The 23,200-nt window shown below is 46.2% G+C and overlaps 1 protein-coding gene across 1 annotated transcript; it reads left to right on the plus strand.

The window, feature by feature from the left end:
* Positions 1-787: 787 nt before the first annotated feature.
* Positions 788-22,945, plus strand: LOC143934403 (uncharacterized). Its single transcript, XM_077457991.1, has 4 exons — positions 788-964; positions 13,022-13,183; positions 20,270-20,394; positions 22,493-22,945. Exons 1-4 carry the CDS (start codon positions 820-822, stop codon positions 22,721-22,723), a joined length of 663 nt encoding a protein of 220 aa, XP_077314117.1. The 5' UTR covers positions 788-819; the 3' UTR covers positions 22,724-22,945.
* Positions 22,946-23,200: the final 255 nt, after the last annotated feature.

Raw genomic sequence — 23,200 nt, forward strand, 5'->3', positions numbered from 1 at the left:
TGAAGGGGGATTTAGCAGAGAAGAGAGCTGGGGGAGGGGGGCTTTAGCAGAGAGGAGAACTGGGAAAGGGTAGGTGGGTTGTGCAGAGGGGAGCAGTCTGACACACCGCAACTCCAATCTAGGTAAAGAGTCTCTGACGGAGACTCTTCACCACGTGATCAGCTGTATCCAGAGCCGTTGATCAGCTTTTCCTCACTCGCTTCTGCCAATCAGTGCCAAACAATAATGCCTGCTAATCAGTGATGCCCATCAGTACCATCCATTAGTGTACATCAGTGCCACCTATCAGTGCCCATCCGTGCCGTCTATCAGTGCCCATCCATGCCACCTATCAGTGCCCATTTGTGCCACCTTTCAGTGCTGCATATTAGTGCCCATCATCAGTGCCACCTCATCAGTGCCGCCTTGTTAGTGCCCGTCAGTGCAGCCCCATCAGTGAAGGAGAAAATGTACTTATTTACAACGTTTTGTAACAGAAAAAACTTTATTTTTCAAAAATGTTGGTCTTTTTTTTATTTGTTTAGCAGAAAATAAAAATCCCAGAGATGCTCAAATACTACCAAAAGAAAGCTCTATTTGTGGGAACAAAATTATAAAAATTTAGTTTGGGTACAGTGTAGCATGACTGCGCAATTGTCATTCAAAGTGCTACAGCGCTGAAAGCTGAAAATTGCTCTGGGCAGGAAGGTGTATATGTGCCATGTATTGAAGTGGTTAAAGTGCAAACACAACTTCCACCTGGGATCACGTGGGTTAATCATACTGTGTGACGCCTATTAGGGCATTCCTGAAATTCTGCCTCAGGGGGCTTTCATACATATGAACAACTTCCTCCTTATTTTCTACTGTTCAGTTTTCGGGCCTGAGTACAGAGAGAAGATGAAACATTGTGTTGTCTGTGTTCAGGGCAGCAAGGTGAGGCATGAGGTGTCAGCGGCCACCTTGCAGGAGTTAACGGAGAAAGGTAAGAGGAATGTGGGGTTGTGTGGTTTGCGGAGGAAATAACAAAGTTACTAGATAAATCCAGAATTGATACTTTGATTAGTTGTGGGACACTGCTGGGCTTTGATTTTATGGACACTGCTGGGCTTTGATTTTATGGACACTGCTGGGCTTTGATTTGATGGACACGTCTGGACTTTGATTTGATGGACACGGCTGGGCTTTGATTTGATAGACACGGCTGGGCTTTGATTTGATGGACACGTCTGGACTTTGATTTGATGGACACGGCTGGGCTTTGATTTGATAGACACGGCTGGGCTTTGATTTGATGGACACGGCTGGACTTTGATTTGATGGACACGGCTGGGCTTTGATTTGATAGACACGGCTGGGCTTTGATTTGATGGACACGGCTGGGCTTTGATTTGATGGACACGGCTGGGCTTTGATTTGATGGACACGGCTGGGCTTTGATTTGATAGACACGGCTGGGCTTTGATTTGATGGACACGGCTGGGCTTTGATTTGATGGACACGGCTGGGCTTTGATTTGATAGACACGGCTGGGCTTTGATTTGATGGACACGGCTGGGCTTTGATTTGATGGACACGGCTGGGCTTTGATTTGATGGACACGGCTGGGCTTTGATTTGATGGACACGGCTGGGCTTTGATTTGATGGACACGGCTGGGCTTTGATTTGATGGACACGGCTGGGCTTTGATAAAAATTTTTTTTTTATAAATCCTTTATTTAAGAAAAAATTACAATGCAAATAATTTGTCAAATCGCTATACAGGTACATCAGATATGTAGAGTACAAAGTACATGAAACGTCTGTCATTTCTTTTGGTTCACACATTTTAAAAGGAAATATAAACTCACAAGTATCCAACGTATAGTGAGGAAAAGGGAGGGAAAGGTTCAAGTGAGCGCAAGTGTAGTAAATAGACTAGAAAACCACCATTGTTTTCAAGGAAAAGGGAAAATAAGCAAAATGGGGGAGAAAAGCAGGAAGAAAAAAAAGAGGTGGCGGTTGTCTACTACACCCATGTCATCTCTCGAAGTCTGGACCCTGTGCCAGAAGGTACCTATGGGTCAAGACCCCAGGATGTGTTGCTTTACAGAGATGCTAGGAGTTTAGTCTTTGTAGAAAAATCATGGTGTCCATATTTGCCAGTGTTTCTCATATTGGTCTTTTAGGGCCATAATGAGTTGCTCCATCTGTTGGATCTCTGTGATCCTCAAGGGCTTTGGTTATTAATGGAGACTGCTGGGCCTTGATTATTTGGGGGAGGCCACTGAGCTGAGTCTGAGATGCTGCTGGGCTTTGATTATTGGTGGTGGTTGCTGGGTTGAATCTGTAACAAGGTTGGGTTTTGATTATTGATGGACACTGATGAATTAAGGATGCTGCTGATTGGATGAGGTGAAGAGTCACAATCTCTACCTTATTAGAGAATGCTTTGTATTCACTGGAAAAAAATACAAGGTGTTCTATGAATGGAGGTGTTGCCAAGCAGGTGATCCTCTGTGGTCAGAGTGCAGTGGGGCAGATTCTGACATAGAACCCAAGAAGGAACCAGAAGATCACAGCTATCACTGTAGAAGCGCCAAGTACTACAGTCATTTCCAACCTTCCCAGAGGAACGTCGGGTATGAAACATGCATATTTACATTGTGCAAAGCAGGACAAATGTAAGAATGCAATATAAATAATTTCTGCACGTCAGCTTTAACATGTTTATATAAGTAGAACTATAGGAAAAACTTTTTTTTTTCCACTTTGGATAGAGTAAGGAAGGGTTGTAACCATGTCAGTTTATTTTTCACCATCTATGTCCCATTGGGGAGATTTAGCTTCACTTCCTGTCCCATAGCCAAAACAGGAAGTAAGGGAACCCTCAGGTCAACAGAAGTATTATCCCCATTGGAATATTTGCCTTCTATTACTTTTCTGGGGACAACCCACAATTTGGTTTTTTTTTTTTACTTTCAATGATAATAACGGGGACACAGACAGCAATAAAAACTGAGAGGTGTTCTAATCCGCCTCCACTCTATCCAAAACAAAAGAAATACGTTCTGTCTCTCAGCTCTGTAGCTGCAAGCACCACGGATTAATTCATCCTTAAAATATAACTAAAAGCAAAACTTTAAAAAAAATTGTGGATGGATTGGAGAGGGATTGGAATGCTTGTCAGTAGGGATGAGCCAAACACCCCCCGGTTCAGTTCGCACCAGAACCTTCGAACGGACCAAAAATTCGTACGAACTTTAGAACCCTATTAAAGTCTATGGGACTCGAACTTTCGAAATCAAAAGTGCTAATTTTAAAGGCTAATATGCAAGATATGCAACAGACAACACCAGAAATAAGGGGTATCTTCAGGTGTATACTGTGTTGGAGGCACACAACACCCACTAACTCCTGCAGATGCCTGTACTAGAGAACACCAGCATAAAAGGGTAGATACAGGTGTATACTGTGCTGGAGGCACACAACACCCACTAACTCCTGCAGATGCCTGTATTAGAAAACACCAGCAAAAAAGGGTAGATACAGGTGTATACTGTGCTGGAGGCACACAACACCCACTTTAACTCCTGCAGATGCCTGAGAAAAGAACACTGTCCCTGCCTATCTTGCTCTTTCCCTGCACGCCGGAACACACTATACAAGGCCGCCGCGCTAGCGGCCTTATATAGTGTAGGACGTGTACTAAACCCCCTGAGCTATAATTGGCCACAACATGGGGCACGGAGGCCCGGCAAGAAGAACCGAAGAGGGGGACAAGACCCCCGAAGAGGGGGACAAGACCCCCAAAGTCAGAAGAAGAGGGCGGTGATGAAGAAGAAAGCCGGGCTCCTCCGCTAGTAAAAGAGCTAGCAAAAGAGCAGAAGGAGGAGTCCGTCGAGAAGACCCCCGAAGATGGAAGAAGACCCCCGGAGCTGTGCCATAAACTATTTTTAACCCTTGTGTGTTGTGTTTCTTTTACTTTTTTTTCACAGGTGAATGGGTAGGGGTACATTGTACCCCATACTCATTCACATAGGGTGGGGGGCCGGGATCCTGGGGCCCCCTTATAAGGGGGCTCACGGATTCCAATAAGCCCCCCGCCTGCAGACCCAGACAACCAACGACCAGGGTTGTTGGGAAGAGGCCCTTGTCCTCATCAACATGGGGACAAGGTGCGCCCCCCCCTTCCCCAAAGCACCCCCCATGTTGAGGGCACCCGGCCTTTCCTGACTGGCCGGGTTTCGTGCTCGGATAAGGGTCCGACATGGACCTGGGGGGGACCCCCACACCGTTTTTTCGGTGTAGGGCTTCCCCTTTAACTCCATACCAGGTGACGGGGCCAGCGACGCTTCCTTCACTGGTCCCAGCTACCTGGAGCCGCGCTCAAAATGAACGTACTTTCCTCCGTGTGTGTGGGCAAGTCCGTTCATTGCAAAAGTACGGCGGATAATCTGGCGGCTTATGTCCGCCGGACCTAGTCTGCTGGAAAAGTCACGTGTGTGAGCAGGTATGCTCGTTCGGAAAGTCCGGCAGACTTAACGGCGGTTTGTGCGCCAGACTAAGTCTGCCGGATAGTCTGATCGTGTGTACGCGGCATAAGACAGAAAAAACAGACACGTGCAACAAACAAACCCTCAGAGCTATTGTACCCACAGACCGTGGTGGGTAGATGTACGAGTGTAATGAAATGAGCGTGCATCTTATGACGTATGTTATACGGGGGAGAGGATTGTGGGACGACAATCAATTGGAATGAAACCTCAACCCGTATGGATCCGTAGACGTGACAGATCCTGGATGTGAGCCTTAGCTAACAGAAATGCTACGACAGGGAAACGCTACCAAAGAAAAGGCACGAAATGGAAATTGATATGACAGGAAAAACGATGACAGAAAGGCTACAAACAAAACAAACATTTTTTATTTTTGCAACAGAAATATGCTTATGACAGAGAAAATGCTTACGACAGAGAAAATGCTGCGACTGGAAAATGCTACTAATGAAATGCTGCAACAGGAAAATACTACGAATGAAAGCTGCGACAGGAAAATGCAAAGACTGAAATGCTGTGACAGCAAAATGCTACGAATGAAATGCTAATGACAGGAAAATGCTGATAACAGGAAAAGCTACGAATGAAATGCTGCGAATGAACCGCTGCAACAGTTAAATGCAACAACAGGAAAACGCTACGAATGAAACGCTGTCACTGGAAAACGGTACGACAGGAAATTGCTACCACAGGAAAACTCCACGAATTAAATGCTGTCACTGGAAAGCGCTGCGACAGAACCGCAGATGGCGCTTGCCAAGAACTGCCTTGAGCGATCTGCTATGGCGAAAAACCCATAATCGAACCACTGACTGACCCGCTGTGACTGGAACCTGCTGTAACAGCACTGGTTATGACTGGCCATACAGTAACAGGAACACCTGAACGCCTAATGACAGCGCCTGCTGTCAGCACCTGAACAACAGTACCCATCAGGAACGTTGAGACTGGACACGTTATGACCAAATGTGAAGATTGACTGACCCCCACTAGACTGAACCAGCTAGACTGGAACATCTTGACTGAACATGTGTGACTGCACCCGCTATGACAGTAACACACTGCCAGCCATGACTGAAACACATGAAAGCACGTGCTGATTATTAAGGAGCAGCGCCATCAGTGTCACCCAGAATTCCTGGTATACCAAGATCAAGCTGGCGGTGGGCGTCTGTGCTATGACCTTATCAGGATCAGCCCACTCTCACCTTCTGCCAACGCAACATGTTTCAGGCACTGGGGGAATGGTGGGCAAGTATGGAAAAGGAACCCCCCCCAGATAGATCTAGGGGACAGTAGCTGCTGACTAGATTTAGAAAGGAAGGGCCCCAGGGCCATTTGCCGCTCTGTCATTACCTGGCAAGTCAGTGAGCAGAAACAAGCACGCGGCCAGAGCAGTATTGCAGTGTCCTGACTCCTGACCTGTGTACGCTTGGCTCTGATCAGCAGATGGCCAACTGAGAAGTAAGGAGCACCATGACAGCCGTGGAGCGTGCACCATAAAGTAAACTCCCCCTGACCACGGCAAACACTGGGAGAAGTGGATGGACAGACGATACACCCTCCCCCCCCTCCCCCCCCCCGGCGTGGGCACCGGGAAAAGCAGGCGGCGCTGGATGGAACCTAAAATGTGGGCAAGTGGTCCTCCATGGTACCAGGAGAAGCGAGCGGACATTCCCCACCCCCCCTCCATGAATGCATGAAAATATATAAATAACACCCCCACTGTTATGTTTTTGGTGCGTTTTGAGTCACATTTCTTTTTTCGAAGGTGCTGGCTGACGTAAGGCAACCAAAGAACACACTGAAACACAGCAAAAAAAAACACATATGCATTGTTGCAATAGAGCAGTGCTAAAGCAGCCGGATTCCGAAGCACATGCAGGGCTGTTTACCCTTGCTGGGATGCACAGGTAATCCTTGCAGGCAGTCTGGGGGGCACAGACGCTGGGGGGCGCAGACGCTGCTCCCCAATCTGCCATCCGCGTGGGTGCATTCAAGGACATGGCCAATCAGAAGTGTCTGTCCAGCCACTGAAAGCCCAAACATCAATTGGACCGCCTGCATGGAACACCCGGTCACCCCCCCCTCCACAGACACACACTTTAGTACGCCCCATATGAAGGCTGTGCCTAACTTTGTATATTACGTCTCCCTGATGTGCTGGAGAAATCATTTCCATTCCAATCCCCTCCTGGAGCTCTGGATCCCCTGCCAGGAACATGGCTGAGATCAGCACCAGGGAAAGGGGAGACCTGGATCACCCAGGAAGAGTTCTAGGAACACAAACAGCTGCTTTCCTTCCAGCACAGCAGTGCCCAGACCCCACACTGAGACCCAGAAATGAGCCGACGAAAGCGCTGATGGAGGAGGAGGGATTTATAGCCCTCAGACTCCTCCTACAAATTCAGGCTAGCCTGCAGCCAGCCTTCCAACATACCTTCCAACTTTCTCTTATATTCACCAACCGACACAGCTTATCTCTGTAACAAAATGGGTTGTCAGCTCTATCACTGGAGATTACTAGGCAAAGTTGTAACACAACACTTCAGAACTTTCAGTTCCGCCCAGGAGGCGGTCCCTAGGCTACAACCCCCACAGCCTGCCCTAGCAGACTCAGTTTTATTTTGCCTAGTGAAGGAGATAGACCTAGGAACCCTGTGGGCCCATAGGTCCGTGTTTTTTTGATGCAGGAGCTTGGCTTTTTGCGCAAAATGAATGATCCTGTGATCTTCTATCAACAGCTGGCTGGGTGACAGGCTGGTTCACTTATCCTTATAGTCTCCCCAGTCCAGCCAATCGAGCGTGTGCAGGTCGCAGCTACGGCTCGGCAGGCCACGACATACCTCAGCTCCAGAGGTGGTCCGGGGCATACATATGACCGGGCTACTGATGTCTGTGTCACAGTATGCCGGGCCAGTAGTCTTCCTTGTACTGATCAGGAGTTGACTACCATGGAATGTCCCCCAGCTCTTCAGGACTGGTAAGTACAGCTCTCCCTGCCTCGGCAGGGTGGAGCAGCTGGACATTCCCTGGGAGGTCGATTCGGGGGCCCCCCTCACCCCCCTCTCTTCTCTCCCCTGTCCCTAACTCCCCTCCTTCCCCCCCTCACGGGGGGCTGTACATGTGCTGAACGGTGTGTGTGTGCCCTGGGATCTCACCTGGGGGTTTAGCTGTACTGGGTGCCTGGGTCCTGCAGCTTAGTCCTGCTGGATGCCTGTGTAGTCTGCCCCTGTGTTGGTGCAGCGCTGTGTCTTCCACATGTTCTCTCTAGCCTCTCATAGCTCTGATCGGCGGCCATTTTAAATATGGGCAAGGGTCAGACATGCTTCTGGCTTCAAACGGCCATTTTCCTATTGATTCTCTATTAGAACACTGGCGGCCATTTTCTTGTAGCCGGACAGCATTTTTTTGTGCTCTAGCAGCAGCCCCGGTCATCACAGAGTGCTGGGAGGTTTATCCTGTGATTCTGGACACGTGCGTCAGATGGCTCACCGATCGTTCACTGATCGTGCGACCGGCCATCCACCGACACATTTTTGCTATCTCTGCATCTGGGAGCACTGGGGATCATCAGGCACTGTGGTAATACAGCGCGGGACTTCCCAGGGTGGTGAGTCCAGCGGGTTTGAGCCCCTCAGTCAGCGGCAGCAGGAGGGTAGGACTGTCACTGTCCTAAGCAGACAGGATAGGGTCAGCATGGCTTCAGAAACTGGTGTTTCTTCCCCCGAAATCCAGGCAATTGCAACCGGGTCACCTGCGGACTGCGCGGTCCCTATGGACATCCTTACGGTGGTCCTCAATTCGTTCGTTGCCAAGATAGAGGCGGTAAGTGGGAAGAAAGGTGCTAAAAAGTGGCCCCTGCCCCCCTGTCCTCTGGGAAGAGCTCTGACGCAGACTTAGGTCCTGCTGAGGCTGGTGACCCCTGCTCTGTCTTGTCAGATGACGCTGACCAGGACCGTTCGAACAGTGAGGATGAGTCCCCGTCCCATTCCGTGCACGACAAAGCGCTAGTTGGAGCACTTATCACAGCTGTGTGTGATACCCTGAAGATTCAGGAGCCAGCGGATCCCTCTGCTGATGATCCAGTCCCTTTTGGGTCCCGCAAGCCAGCACGTTCACCTAAGGTGTTCCCGTATCTGACTTATTTTCATAAGTTCATTTACAAGGAATGGGGTCGCCCGCCTTAAGTACGTCTGTGACGCGGCCCTGGATACTCTCCCTCTGTTATCCAGGGCTTCAGTGTCAGCTGTGGTGCTGAGGTGCCTGATTTGGCTAAAATGCTGGTCTGCTGACCAAGCATCCAAGAAAGCCCTGACGGATCTTCCCTTCCTTGGCGACCAGCTCTTTGGAACCTCATTAGATGACATTATTAAAAATGCCACTGGTGGTAAGAGTACTCTACTCCCACAGGCCAGGAAGGCTAAGGAGCCACGCCGCAGGCAAGGGCCCTCTTTTTCCGCTCACAAGTGGCTTTTTCGTCAGCCCGGTGCTTCGACAAAAGTCCCCAGCCCGACAGGACGCCCACGGACAGTCAAAAACCTCCCTGGAGCTGCAAGCCTGCGAACAAAAGTGCTACCGCATGAAGGTTTGCCCCCACCCAGGTCTCGGGTGGGGGGTCTCCTTCGGAAGTTTGCAGCCCGGTTGTCCTCCCGGTTATCTGACCAATGGGTCTGCGATCTGATTTCCACAGGCTACAAGATAGAGTTCCTCTCTTGGCCACCAAACAGATTCTTCCCCTCCAGCATACCCGTATCCCTGGGTCGCTGGGAGGCCCTGTTGGGGGCTGTAAGGGACTTGCTGAATCGAGGGGTAATTGTACCTGTGCCGGAGCTGGAACGCTTCCAGGGATTCTACTCAAATCTGTTTGTGGTTCCCAAGAAGGAAGGGGTACGTCCAATCTTGGACTTGAAAGCCCTCAATCACTTTGTAAAAGTGCAGAGGTTGAAGATGGAATCAGTTCACTCAGTAGTCGCTGCACTCCATCAAGGGGACTCCCTGGCATACTTGGACATCCAGGATGCGTACCTGCACATACCCATATGCCTTCGGTATCAAAAGTTTCTGCGTTTTGCAGTCGGGAAAGCCCATTACCAATTTGTGGCTCTTCCTTTTGGTCTGGCATCAGCCCCCCGAGTTTTTTACCAAAGTACTGGCTCCAGTATTGGCATTGCTGAGGCAACGCGGGAACGCGATCGTTGGCTACCTGGACGATCTCCTCCTAAGAGTATCTTCCGCCTCAGAATTAAAGGAGGATGTGGCGATCACCATGCAGACCCTGCAAGAATTTGGGTGGCTGTTGAACCTAAAGAAGTCGGTGATTGTGCCGACCCAGCATCTGGAGTACCTAGGTTTGCTTTTGGACTCCAGGGAAGCGAGAGTTTTTCTCCCTTCAGACAAATTGCAGACTCTCAGGTGCGCGGTGAAACTGCTGATGAACCACAAGTGGTCGTCACTCCGGTTTTGCATGTGAGTACTGGGGCTCATGGTAGCCTCCTTCGAGGCAGTACCTTACGCCCAGTTCCACACCAGAGTACTGCAGAAGGAGATTTTGTTAAAATGGGACAAGTCTCAGTTGTCCCTGGATCGACAGATCCAGGTGAGCCAACCAGTCAGGGACTCTCTGCTCTGGTGGTTGAGGTCCCCGGTGATTCAGTCCGGAAAATCGTTCCTTCCTCTGAAGAGGACGGTTGTCACTACGGACACCAGTCTATCTGGCTGGGGTGGAGTGATGGGGGTTCAGTCGACTCAGGGCCTCTGGTCTACGGTAGAATCCGAGTTGCCGATCAATCTGCTCCACACATGGCCGGTGAGTCTTCAAGGGCGTCCGATCAGGATTCAGTCGGTCAACGCCACGGCGGTGGCATACATAATTCACCAAGTGGGAACAAGAAGCGCAGCTGCTGCTCAGGAGGTCGCTCACATACTTTGGTGGGCAGAGCGACACGTTCCAGCCCTGTCGGCCATTTACATCCCGGGTGTGGAAAACTGGCAGGCGGACTATCTGAGTCAGCAGATGCTGGACCCAGGAGAATGGGCATTGCATCTGGAGACATTCAGGCTGCTGTGCCTGAAGTGGGGAACACCAGATGTGGATCTATATGCCTCCCGTCTCAATCGGAAGGTGCCAAGATTCATGTCCAGGATGAGAGATCTGTGGGCAAACGCGTCAGACATGCTGGTGGCCCCATGGGATCAGTATCAGCTGATCTACGCCTTTCCTCCCCTGAAATTGTTGCCACATCTGCTTTGCAGAGTGGAAGCCATGGGGATCCCAGTGATACTGGTGGCCCCAGATTGGCCTCAGCGTCCCCAATACACAGATCTGGTGGGTCTGGTGGCAGATGCTCCCTGGCGACTGTCGTTGCAAGAGGACCATCTGTCTCAAGGTCCAAATTTTCCTCCTGCTTTACCATCGCTGGCTTTAACGGCATGGCTGTTGAGAGCCAGGTGTTGAGGAATCGGGGTCTGTCGGACCTGGTGATTCCAACTATGTTGAGGGCACGGAAATCTTCTTCTAGGAAGATATACCATCGTACCTGGAAGGCTTACATCTCCATGTGTGAGGAGAATGGTTGGCACTCGTGTTCCTTTTACATAGCAAGGATCCTGCTGCTTCTCCAGCAAGGAGTAGACCAGAGATTGGCATTGAGCACCATCAAGGGGCAGATCTCAGCCCTGGCTGTCTTTTTTTTCAACGACCCCGGCATTGCACTTCTTAGTGGGTACCTTCGTTCAGGGGGTACGACATGTAGTACCACCGTTACCCCCATGGGATTTGAACCTGGTGTTGTCGGCGCTTCAAAAACCGTCGTTTGAGAATATCAGAGAGATTCCCCTGTTGAGTCTTTCCCAGAAAATGGTCTTTCTAGTGGCCATTACCTCGGCCAGGAGGGTTTCGGAATTGGCGGCCTTGTCTTGCAAGTCGCCTTATCTAGTCATCCACAGGGATAAGTTGGTGTTGCATCCGCAACCATCTTTTCTACCGAAGGTGGGCTCGGCTTTTCATATCAATGAGGACATTGTATTACCATCGTTGTGTCCTAAGCCAAAGCACCCCAAAGAGGTGGCCCTTCACGCTCTCGACGTGGTTAGGGCTCTGAAGGTGTATTTGTCTGCCACGGTTCCCTTTCGGAAGTCAGACTCACTGTTTGTTTCAGTGGCTGGTCCAAAGAAGGGTATGGCGGTCTCGTTTGCCACCATTTACAGGTGGATCAGACAGATTGTAGTACAAGCCCACGCCTTGAAGGGGCAGGTGCCCCCCTTTCTGGTCACAGCCCACTCTACAAGGGCAATCGGAACATCTTGGGCCTTCCGACACCAAGCGTCGGTCGCTGAGATGTGTAAGGCAGCAACCTGGTCGTCTGTCCACACGTTTACCAAGTTCTACAAGGTAGACGTCAGTGCATCGGCTGATGCCTGTTTTGGCCACAAAGTTTTTCAGGCGGCCGTGTAGTTGCAATTGGATATGCAAGCTTGTTTTTCCTGGTTTTTCTATAAAAACGCAGTACTGTTATGTTTATGCACTGTTGCATTACTTCCGCAATGTTACGGTCTTGGGGATCACTCCTGTTGAGGATACCCGGTTATATGGTGGTGTTTTTCCACACACTGCTGTTTTTTTGTGGGTTTAGTTTCACTAGTTCCCACTTGCCATGGTGGATGAAGTTTTTATGCTGTTTTTCCCACCCCTTGTTTGGCACTGCTTGGGGACGTCCCATTTTGTTACAGAGAGGAGCTGTGTCGGCCAGTGAATATAAGAGAAAATAGGATTTTTTGTACTCACCATAAAATCCTTTTCTCTGTAATTCACCGACCGACACAGTACCCGCCCCTCCTTTTTCTCTTTATGTTATACTGCTTGTTGACGTACTGAGTCTGCTAGGGCAGGCTGTAGGGGTTGTAGCCTAGGGACCGCCCCCTGGGCGGAACTGAAAGTTCTAAAGTGTTGTGTTAAAACTTTACCTAGTAATCTCCAGTGATAGGGCTGACAACCCATTGGTTAAACCCACAAGTGCTTTCTTTTTTTACAACTACGTCTCCTTTATATTAGCTTTTGGAATTTACAAATGCAGCAATTTAGAAATCAGGTGAAAGGTTTAGCACTGGGAAACACTTTTTGATAGATAAAAAGTCCATTTTATATACATCTATATAGATCAGAGCAAAATGAGGGACAAATGAGGAGGAATGACGGACAGAGGGACATTGTTCCAAATCAGGGACAGTCCCTCTAAATCAGGGACAGTTGGAAGCTATGCATATAGCAAGGATATTATTCATCTTTAGTCAGAACTGCAAAGTTTGTTTTAATCTATCCTTTTAAGGCCACAGGGGATACTCCATTTCAGCAATACACTACTGATATTTGCTAAGCTGTGCCACAAGATGGGGAATTTTAAAAGATATGTACATGACTTTAGATATCCTGTAAAGAGAACTAACTGTACACCATACATGCTTTATGAGCTCCATGTGACCTGCAGTTTTGTGTCTTTTAAAGCTCTTCAGGTCTTGAATCTGAATGGCACAAGAGCTTTGGTATCGCTGGTTTTGGCAAAGGATGGAACGAAAGTGGACAGCAATGACTTCTTCCTCTGCTTGCCCGAGAACACTGAATTTATTGCACTTATAGGAAGCAAAAAGTGGGCGAATACTAAAACAGGTATGTGGCAATACAAACAACATATTTGGAATTGTTGAGCTCTTTAATGCAAAAAGTCAGCCATGACTATCAAAGTGCTGCAATCGGTAACTACTGGATCTCACCTTCCAACAGATCCCCTCTTTTGACCTTTTCTGTTCCTTTATTTACTTCAATATTCAGGGACAGAGCAGCGCCACCGCTGTTTTTTTTATAACATCTCTCACTCAATAAGGATGCAAATATCAGGTGACTTATGAAGTCATGGTATAGGCCATGGCGATGGCGAAGCTTGGCACTCCAGATGTTTTGGAACTACATTTCCCATGATGCTCATGCACTCTACAGTGTGGTTGAGCATCATGGGAAATGCAGTTCCAAAACATCTGGGGTGCCAATGTTCACCATCACTGATAGGCTGTTGCAATTTTACTGTTATCACTGTCATGTATTGCATGCATCTGACAAACAGCCAGCTGTTTTTCATTGTAATTACCTATTCACCCCTATTTCTGATGATATGATGGTCTCATTCGGTACTTTTCCCTGACTCTTTCTTAACCCTTTAACGTTCTGCTCCACCGTTTGGTAGCGCACATTTTGAGTCACGCTAACTCATTGAAAATGTGGACTTTAAAGGGTTAAAACAATAAAAACTTATATTTGAAAAAAAATGCACCTATCTATCAAAAAGTGTTTTCCAGTGCTAAACCTTTCATCCAATTTCTAAATTGCTGCAATTGTAAATTTCAGAAAGGAAAAGAGAAAACCCAGGCAGGGCAAAAAATTGTCAAGGCACCTCATCCCAAAATGGTCAAATGGAAAATGTAGGAAAGGACAGAACGGGACTATTACGGTGCTGAACACTTAATTTGAAAGGGGAACCTCCTGATAGGAGGTGCAGAGACACAGATAATATATAGTTATTAAAAGTAAAAAAACTTTTTATTTGTTAATTGTACATAATCATTCAAATACAGAACGAATATTCAAGGTTACAAATGAACCAATATAGTGATTAGGAATAAAATATCCACGTTTAGTCAATTAATTCAATTGGAATTACACTTGGCTGTTCTGATGGAGTCCCAACATGTTTCGCCTAAACAAAGGCTTCTTCAGGGGAGCCAGTAATTGACGTGAAGTGGTTACAAGGAATGAAAAATTCACTGTAGATAGAACACAACGAAAACTGTGAATTAGGTTTCAAGAATCAGTGCAGCCCAGACCCTTCATATTAGCATAGGTTAAGATATAAGAAATGAGATAAATTTGAAGAGGCTTGTATCTAATTAGAGTATATGTGTATACATACCTACCCCCAACCAGGGGCCCTGCCACCACGATTAATTAGAGACGCCTTTAAGACATGGAGAGCGGACCAATAGAAAATTCCCCAAGTGATGGCTGCAGGGGATAAATAGAATAGACAAATACCCACTGATGTTAAAATCTATAGGGCCCATTTGGCTCCCATTTTTAAGCTACATAGCTAAAGAAGTTGACCGTGTGATTTTAATGAAGGTTTGTGAGAACCTACCTGAATGAGTTGGTCTTTAATATATCTCATATTTGGGACATAGTGCCCAAGGGTAAGTAATTCCCTATTGGCGATAGGATAGGAGTATGAGAACCTAAAATATATTAATGAGAGAGATTCCCATTGGTAATCAAGTATTCGGATGGAGATTAAACTTTTAATTAGCAGATCAGAACGGGTTAATGCTTATGTTATAATCTAAATGTGATTATGTATCACAGTGGAGCATTTGTATCTTTTATACCTATTAGCACTGGGTAAGCTTTTTCGATATCTATTCAAGCAAATTGAGCATAATGCCACATTTAGATTATAACATAAGCATTAACCCGTTCTGATCTGCTAATTAAAAGTTTAATCTCCATCCGAATACTTGATTACCAATGGGAATCTCTCTCATTAATATATTTTAGGTTCTCATACTCCTATCCTATCGCCAATAGGGAATTACTTACCCTTGGGCACTATGTCCCAAATATGAGATATATTAAAGACCAACTCATTCAGGTAGGTTCTCACAAACCTTCATTAAAATCACACGGTCAACTTCTTTAGCTATGTAGCTTAAAAATGGGAGCCAAATGGGCCCTATAGATTTTAACATCAGTGGGTATTTGTCTATTCTATTTATCCCCTGCAGCCACGACTTGGGGAATTTTCTATTGGTCCGCTCTCCATGTCTTAAAGGCGTCTCTAATTAATCGTGGTGGCAGGGCCCCTGGTTGGGGGTAGGTATGTATACACATATACTCTAATTAGATACAAGCCTCTTCAAATTTATCTAATTTCTTATATCTTAACCTATGCTAATATGAAGGGTCTGGGCTGCACTGATTCTTGAAACCTAATTCACAGTTTTCGTTGTGTTCTATCTACAGTGAATTTTTCATTCCTTGTAACCACTTCACGTCAATTACTGGCTCCCCTGAAGAAGCCTTTGTTTAGGCGAAACATGTTGGGACTCCATCAGAACAGCCAAGTGTAATTCCAATTGAATTAATTGACTAAATGTGGATATTTTATTCCTAATCACTATATTGGTTCATTTCTAACCTTGAATATTCGTTCTGTATTTGAATGATTATGTACAATTAACAAATAAAAAGTTTTTTTACTTTTAATAACTATATATTATCTGTGTCTCTGCACCTCCTATCAGGAGGTTCCCCTTTCAAATTAAGTGTTCAGCACCGTAATAGTCCCGTTCTGTCCTTCCCTACTTTTTCCATTTGTAAATTTCAGAAGCCAATATAAAGGAATAGTAGTGGTAAAAAAAAAAAAAACACTTGTGGGTTTAACAAATCATTTTTTTTGTATAATTCTCCTTTAAGAGGGTGTTGCAAGGGGTGTGTCCTATGCCTACATACTTTTGGTAATGGGTGTTCCTCGTTCTCATCTGAAAAAGTTGGGAGGTATGGTTATCTGTCTTACCAAACCAAGACCTGTATGCCATAGGTGTCAGAATCCATGAATCAGACCGAGACAGAAGTGCAATTAAATCACACTTGTTTATTAATAAAAATAAAAAGGTAAATAGAGTAAGCATATCCAAAGCATAGCCAGAGTCCAGTAATCGGATCGAGTAGTCAGCCAGTCCAGAGTTCAATAACCAGATCGGGTAATCAGCCAGGCCACAAGTCAGGGATCCAAGTGGAGCAACAGCAAGCAGGACAAGGAGCCAGAAGGGATGTCGGCAAGCCAGTTTTTAACAGAACCGCAGGAGATGGTTTCTTGTGATGTGACCAAGGCGAAGGCAGATATGAAGTGAGCTGGGCAGCTTTAAGAAGGCAGGTCAGACAAGCTGGATAAGGAACAGCTGGTAACTGTGGAGAGAGATGAGAGCTGGCAATTAGCCGACAGCTGAACAGCCAGCCCAGAGAAGGAAGGGCTAATCCAGCCCTGACAATAGGGTTTTACCACTCTCTGGTGTGAATGAGCCCTAAATGCGGCATACTGTATTTTTTTAAGACCAAATTTGTTTTTTGTTTTCTTTCATTTTAGAATGGAAGGAATCCTTACTGTAAGGAATTGGTTAAAACCCATTGCAATCTTTGGCCCATTGGGGAGATCTTCTCTTACTTCCTGTCCTGTAGGCACAACAGGAAGTGAGAGGAAATCCCTCTAAAGTAAGACAAACCTTTAAGCCCCCGTACACATGGTCGGAGATTCCGGCAACCAAATCCGTCGGATTAATTCCGACAGATTCATTCCGGAAGAGGTCCGTAAGTGATGTTGCATACACACGGTTGGACTCAGTTATCGGAAAATCCGATTGTACATAACGTGATGACGTTATTTCGTTACGACAGGACTACGTTCAGGCTAGTAGCCAATAGCTTTGGTCTAGGAATTTGATCTGAGCATGCGTGGCACTTTGTCCATCGGAGTAGGCTACACATGATCGGAGTATGTCCGATCGGAGCATTTTGTTGGAAAATTTTACCGGCAAGTTGGAAAAGTTGGTCCGATGCAGACCACACACAGTCGGAATATCCGACAAAATGATCCGATAGGAAACATTCCGTCGGAATCTCCGACCGTGTGTACAAGGGCTTAGACAGCTGTCCTCATTGGAAGATCTCCACTCACTTCTATTTTGCTGACAACTAAAAATAACGAAAAATTGTATCAAATACTTACCGTAATTTTCCTTTAATGACGCCAATACATGGCAGCATACATGTAATATATCTCCACCCCTATATCCACCCACAGGACCTGTTTAAATAAGTAAGGCTGGGTTCAAACTACAGCAGGGGATTGTGACCGGCTCTCTATGGAGCCGGTTCACACACCTCTGCGGCGGCTCCGGTGCGAATCACACAGGAGCCCTGTGTGTCTTTTGGTCCATTTCAGGTCTGAATTAAGCCCATAATTCGGTCTTAAATCGCACCTGAAACGGTGAATAGAGAGGCACCAGACTCCTGCTGTGAGCCGCTGAATTCTCAAGTTTGAACTAAGCCTTAAAGCAGGGGTAGCCAATCTCGGCACTTCAGCTGTGGTAAAACTACAAATCCCATCATGCCTCTGTCTCTAGGAGTCATGCCTATGATTGTCAGGGTCTTGCAATGTTTCATGGGAGTTTCACCACAGCTGGATGGCTGAGGTTGCCTACACCTGCCTTAAAGGAAAGCTAGAGCAACCTCCCCCATTCCCAGTAAAAATAACAAGATGAAAAAGGGATTGGCGTCAGGAAAGAACAATTACGGTAAGTATTTGATATAATTTTCTGTTTTCCTGCTGCCAACATGTCCCAACCCAGCTTCCCGATCCCACCAGGAGACTGACATTGCACACCGCTAATCACAGGCAGTGAGGCATTTCCCGATCTGTGCAGCTGCGGACCAGGCATGCTCTCACTGCCTGTGATTAGCGGTGTGCAGTGTCGGCTTCCTAGCGGGATCGAGAAAGTGGGTTAGGACTAGGATCCCGAACATGCTTGAGCCCATCTCTAATGATAAATAATTAGCTAAACAGGGAGGGCTAAAATGTATAATCAAACTTTATTACAATCGACATGGAAGCCTGGACAGTCATTCCGTCAAAGTCCATTAACGTACGAGAATAGGGGAGGTTGCTCTAACTTTATTTTTATAGATTTAAACAGGTCCAATGGGTGGATATAGGGGCTGAGCTCAATCAGATGTATGCTGCCATGTTGGCATCAGGAAATTGGATTGTCTCTCACTTTCAGGTCAAGAAAGAGGGAGGGGGGTTAAAAAAAAGAACAAAAAAAGGGGGGGGGGGGTTTAGGCCAGCCCGAAACTGCATCCAGGCCAGATTGTTCACCGTATTAGTCTTCAGTTATCAAGGATTCACACAACTAATTCTGTGTACTCCTCAGAGTAGACAAACTGGTGCCAATAAAATTGTAAAACCGGATCGTCCATGATTTGTTGTCTAGTCATCCATTGTCTATTAACAACAAAGTGTTGGGCCTGTGAATGATCAACTATTTTCAGGTCGTAAAAATTGGGGTCCTGAAGTCCGGGATTAAAAGTCGGATTGTCCACTATGGGTGTGAGCGGTGATGGTAATGGCACCACCAAAAAGTCTCAGAACACTTTCTGGCAGATCATCCTAGTCTCCCCTATCGTGGGGTACCCATTGAGGCGGATCTGTCTGGCACCACGAAAAAGACTCAATGATATCCCCAACAAAATCTGCTCCACTCTAACCCACGGTTTAAGTTCCCCATGACGACACCAGTCTAAGACCCGTGTCAGATGACATGCCATGTGGTAGAGGTTGGCATCCGGCAAAGCCATGTCACTTCTAAGCTTCGGTAGTCTCAGGGTAGATTGTGCCAGACAGGGCGGTTTTAGTGCCCATAAGAAAGTGACCAAAGCTCGGTTCACCGCCCTAAGGAAAGAGCTGGGACCCAGATGGGAAGGGCTTAAAAGTGGTACAACAGGTGGGGCATAACGTTCATTTTTACAAGGTTGCACCCTGAAAGGGTTTCTAACCTCTCTTCACTCTATCCAAAACTGGAATATTTTTCTTATTTACGATACAGCAGGGTTAGGGGTATGGGTTAGGGTTTCCCCTAGAATAACAAGGTTAGGACTCAGGGATTGGAATAGGGACCTCTCCCAAAGGTCAAAGGTCAGCAGGCATGCCCCCCCAGAGGTCAAAGGTCAAGTGTCGGGCTGACCCACCCCCACCCAATGTGTTCCACCTACCCCTAACCCTTTAGCAAGTATATACCTTGTACCGTAACATAGCTAAGGCTTAGTTCACAGCTATAGTTGTGACCAAGCGTGGGCATATTTCCACACATTGCACCAGAAATGCAGAAAAGAAGTCCCTGTTTTCCAATAATGCGTCACTCTGAACAGCATGGTGCTGCGTCGCCATGCGATTTGGTGCAGGCGAAAACGCACGTGTTTGCAGATGTGTTGGGGTGCCATTAACAATTAACATCCGCTAAAGTGCAGCAAATTTCTCTGCATGTCAGGAAAGAATGCAATTTTGTGCACGTTCCTCACATGCAATGGTCTGAACTTAGCTATAAAGTGTATCTCTAGGAAAACCAGTTTTTTCATTTTGGATAGAATGGGGAAAGGACTCCCTGTCAGGTTTATACTGATATCTGCATCATAGCTGGGGAAATTCTCCATCTCTTTTACTCTTGGTAATCATTGTCACCAAGACAGAAGGTGAGGGGAAATCCAACATTTTAGAATTGTTCCCAAAATGGGAGATGAGGGAAATCTTCCAATGGGGACGCAACTTTTTCCAGGTGTTGCTTGTCTAAGGGTCCATTTACATTTTTGCGGTGTGTTAACATGTGCTATGTTGCATGTTTAAAAGGCATTGCATTAAGGCAGCCCATTGAACATAATGGACTGCCAACACCTTAAAGCGTCCCAACGCAATGAGCATAGCACCAATGCTATGATTCATTGGGGGGGGGTGACATGCAATCAAAATGTTTCTAATTGGACTCTCCATAATGTAATATGTACAAACATTGTTGGGATTCAGAAAAGTGAGAGTGACTCCTTTGTCTGTGTTGTAGGGATGGAATAGTAAGTTTTTAAAAGGCATTCCTGTGCTTTCTTTAGATGGAGGGACTAGTTGGATGGAGCAAGAATCAACAGAAGACATGACCAGTACACAGCTTACAGTGGTAGAGAAGTCCATGGAGAACTATCCCAGCATCATCCTATATTCAACACCTGATAATACGGTATGTGTAAAGTGCACCTGTGCCCAGACTATGCACATTAAAGTGGAAGTCACCTTGATTGGTGGGTATGTCGAACTGCTGACAGGTCCACCAGACAGTAGGTGGCAGCGTGCGGTTATCAGCAAGATGGCCATCCGTCAGTTTCTGGGACCAGTGTGATGTCACGCTGTTTCCTTTTGTAAGTTGGATGTACAGTATCTCACAAAAGTGAGTACACCCCTCACATTTTAGTAAATATTTTATTATATCTTTTCATGTGACAACACTCAAGAAATTACACTTTGCTACAATGTAAAGTAGTCAGTGTACAGCTTACTACAGTGTAAATTTGCTGTCCCCTCAAAATAACTCAACACACAGCCATTAATGTCTAAACCGCAGGCAACAAAAGTGAGTACACCCCTAAGTGAAAATGTCTAAATTGGGACCAAAGTGTCAATGGTTTGTGTTGCCACCATTATTTTCCAGCACTGCCTTAACCCTCTTGGGCATGGAGTTCACCAAGGCTTCAAAGGTTGCCATTGGAGTCCTCTTCCACTCCTCCACGACGACATCACAGAGCTGGTGGATGTTAGAGACCTTGCACTCTTCCACCTTCCGTTTGAGGATGCCCCACAGAAGCTCAATAGGGTTTAGGTCTGGAGACATGCTTGGCCAGTCCATCACCTTTACCCTTAGCTTCTTTATCAAGGCAGTGGTCGTCTTGGAGGTGTGTTTGGAGTCGTTATCATGTTGGAATACTGCCCTGCGGCCCAGTCTCTGAAAGGAGGGGATCGTGCTCTGCTTCAGTACATGTTGGCATTCATGGTTCCCTCAATGAACTGTAGCTCCCCAGTGCCGGAAGCACTCATGCAGCCCCAGACTATGACACTCCCACCACCATGCTTGACTGTAGGCAAGACACGCTTGTCTTTGTACTCCTCACCTGGTTGCCACCACACACGCTTAATACCATCTGAACAAAATAAGTTCATCTTGGTCTCATCTGACCACAGCACGTGGTTGCAGTAATCCATGTCTTTAGTCTGCTTGACTTCAGCAAACTGTTTGTGGGCTTTCTTGTGCATCATCTTTAGAAGAGGCTTCCTTCTGGGATGACAGCCATACAGACCAATTTGGTGCAGTGTGTGGTGTATGGTCTGAGCACTGACAGGCTGACCCCCAACCCCTTCAACCTCTGCAGCAATGCTGGCAGCACTCATACGTTTATTTCCCAAAGACAACCTCTGGATATGACACTGAGCATGTGCACTCAACTTCTTTGGTTGACCATGGCGAGTCCTGTCCTGTTAAACCACTATATGGCTTTGGGCACCATGCTGCAGAACAGTTTCAGGGTATTGGCAATCTTCTTATAGCCTAGGCCATCTTTATGTACAGCAACAAATCTTTTTTTCAGATCCTCAGAGAGTTCTTTGCCATGAGGTCCCATGTTGAACTTCCAATCATCAGTATGAGAGATGAGAGCCATAACACCAAATTTAACACACCTCCTCCCCATTCACATCTGAGACCTCGTAACGCTAACAAGTCACATGACTCTGGGGAGGAAAAATGGCTAATTGGGCCCATTTTGGACATTTTCACTTAGAGTTGTACTCACTTTTGTTGCCAGCGGTAGACATTAATGACTGTGTGTTGAGTTATTTTGAGGGGAGAAGCAAATTTACACTGTTATACAAGCTGCACACTCGCTACTTTACATTGTAGCAAAGTGTCATTTCTCTGTTGTCACATGAAAAGATAGAATAAAATATTTACAAAAATGTGAGGGGTGTAAGTCGGATGTTTGAAACATGGCGACTGCCTGTAAAGCTATTGAACAAAATAAAAAAGGTTGACCAAATGATGTAGATATTTTTTAAAGCAGACATAGATGAGGGTTTTTCTTTTTTGAGGAATAGAAATGGTGAATGAACACAGCTTTCCCGGTTGTAATATGACTCGTGCTGGCACAGAGTTCCCCTTTAACACAGCGATCATACAGTAATATTTATTTTCCATTAGGCACATTAGATTCCTTAATGATTAGAGTCATGTTAATGATCACTCATATTATTAATTAGGGTCACATTAATGATTAGAGTCACTTTTCCAGGATTTGTGCACAAACGATGCAAAGACATCTCCACCAGACCTGAATGGGAATGTGCAGAATGTCCAGCCATCGTGTCAGGAGCAACAACGGACGTATAGGGAACAAAGACACAACATGAGTTTGTTATCCAGTATATGTCACGCTGCGAAAGAAAAGCTCAGTCCAAAACTGCAGAGGAAAAAGCAAGTTAAAGAAGAGCTCCGGGGAAAAATACAAACTCCTAATATCTAGCCAAAGTAAACATTTACTGTAAATCAGGAAATCACAAAGCTTATTTTTGTACTTTGTTGACTTTTTTATTACCCGTAGTCTCCTTTTTTATGTTTATTTTTTTATCCTTTGCCAATAATTCTGTTCAGACAGACAGCTGGAGAGCCTTCAGTGGAATGTATAATGGGAAATGGTTGTAGACTTCATTGAGTACTGTAAAAAATAAAGAGATACTGGTGTGCAGATTTGTTTTCTTTTTTTTTTAGGATTTGTTTCCTTTATTTCCACCTGGTGATGTGGCCAGTAACGCACCTCCTGTCCTAGGGTGTCTGTATTCTGGATGGAGGAGCAAAGGAGACACCTTTGCATAGCAGCATTGTCAGTCAGGGGAGAGGGGAATATTGGATAGACTAGCATATTAAGATTTTGAGTAAAAAATTAAAGTGATTGTAAAGCCTTACAGATCACTTTGACCTACAGGTAAGCCTAGATTAAGGC

Source organism: Lithobates pipiens, unplaced genomic scaffold (assembly GCF_037356315.1).
Source record: "Lithobates pipiens isolate NorthernLeopardFrog02 unplaced genomic scaffold, aLitPip1_a1.2 Scaffold_27, whole genome shotgun sequence".
In the NCBI taxonomy this organism is placed as follows: domain Eukaryota; kingdom Metazoa; phylum Chordata; class Amphibia; order Anura; family Ranidae; genus Lithobates; species Lithobates pipiens.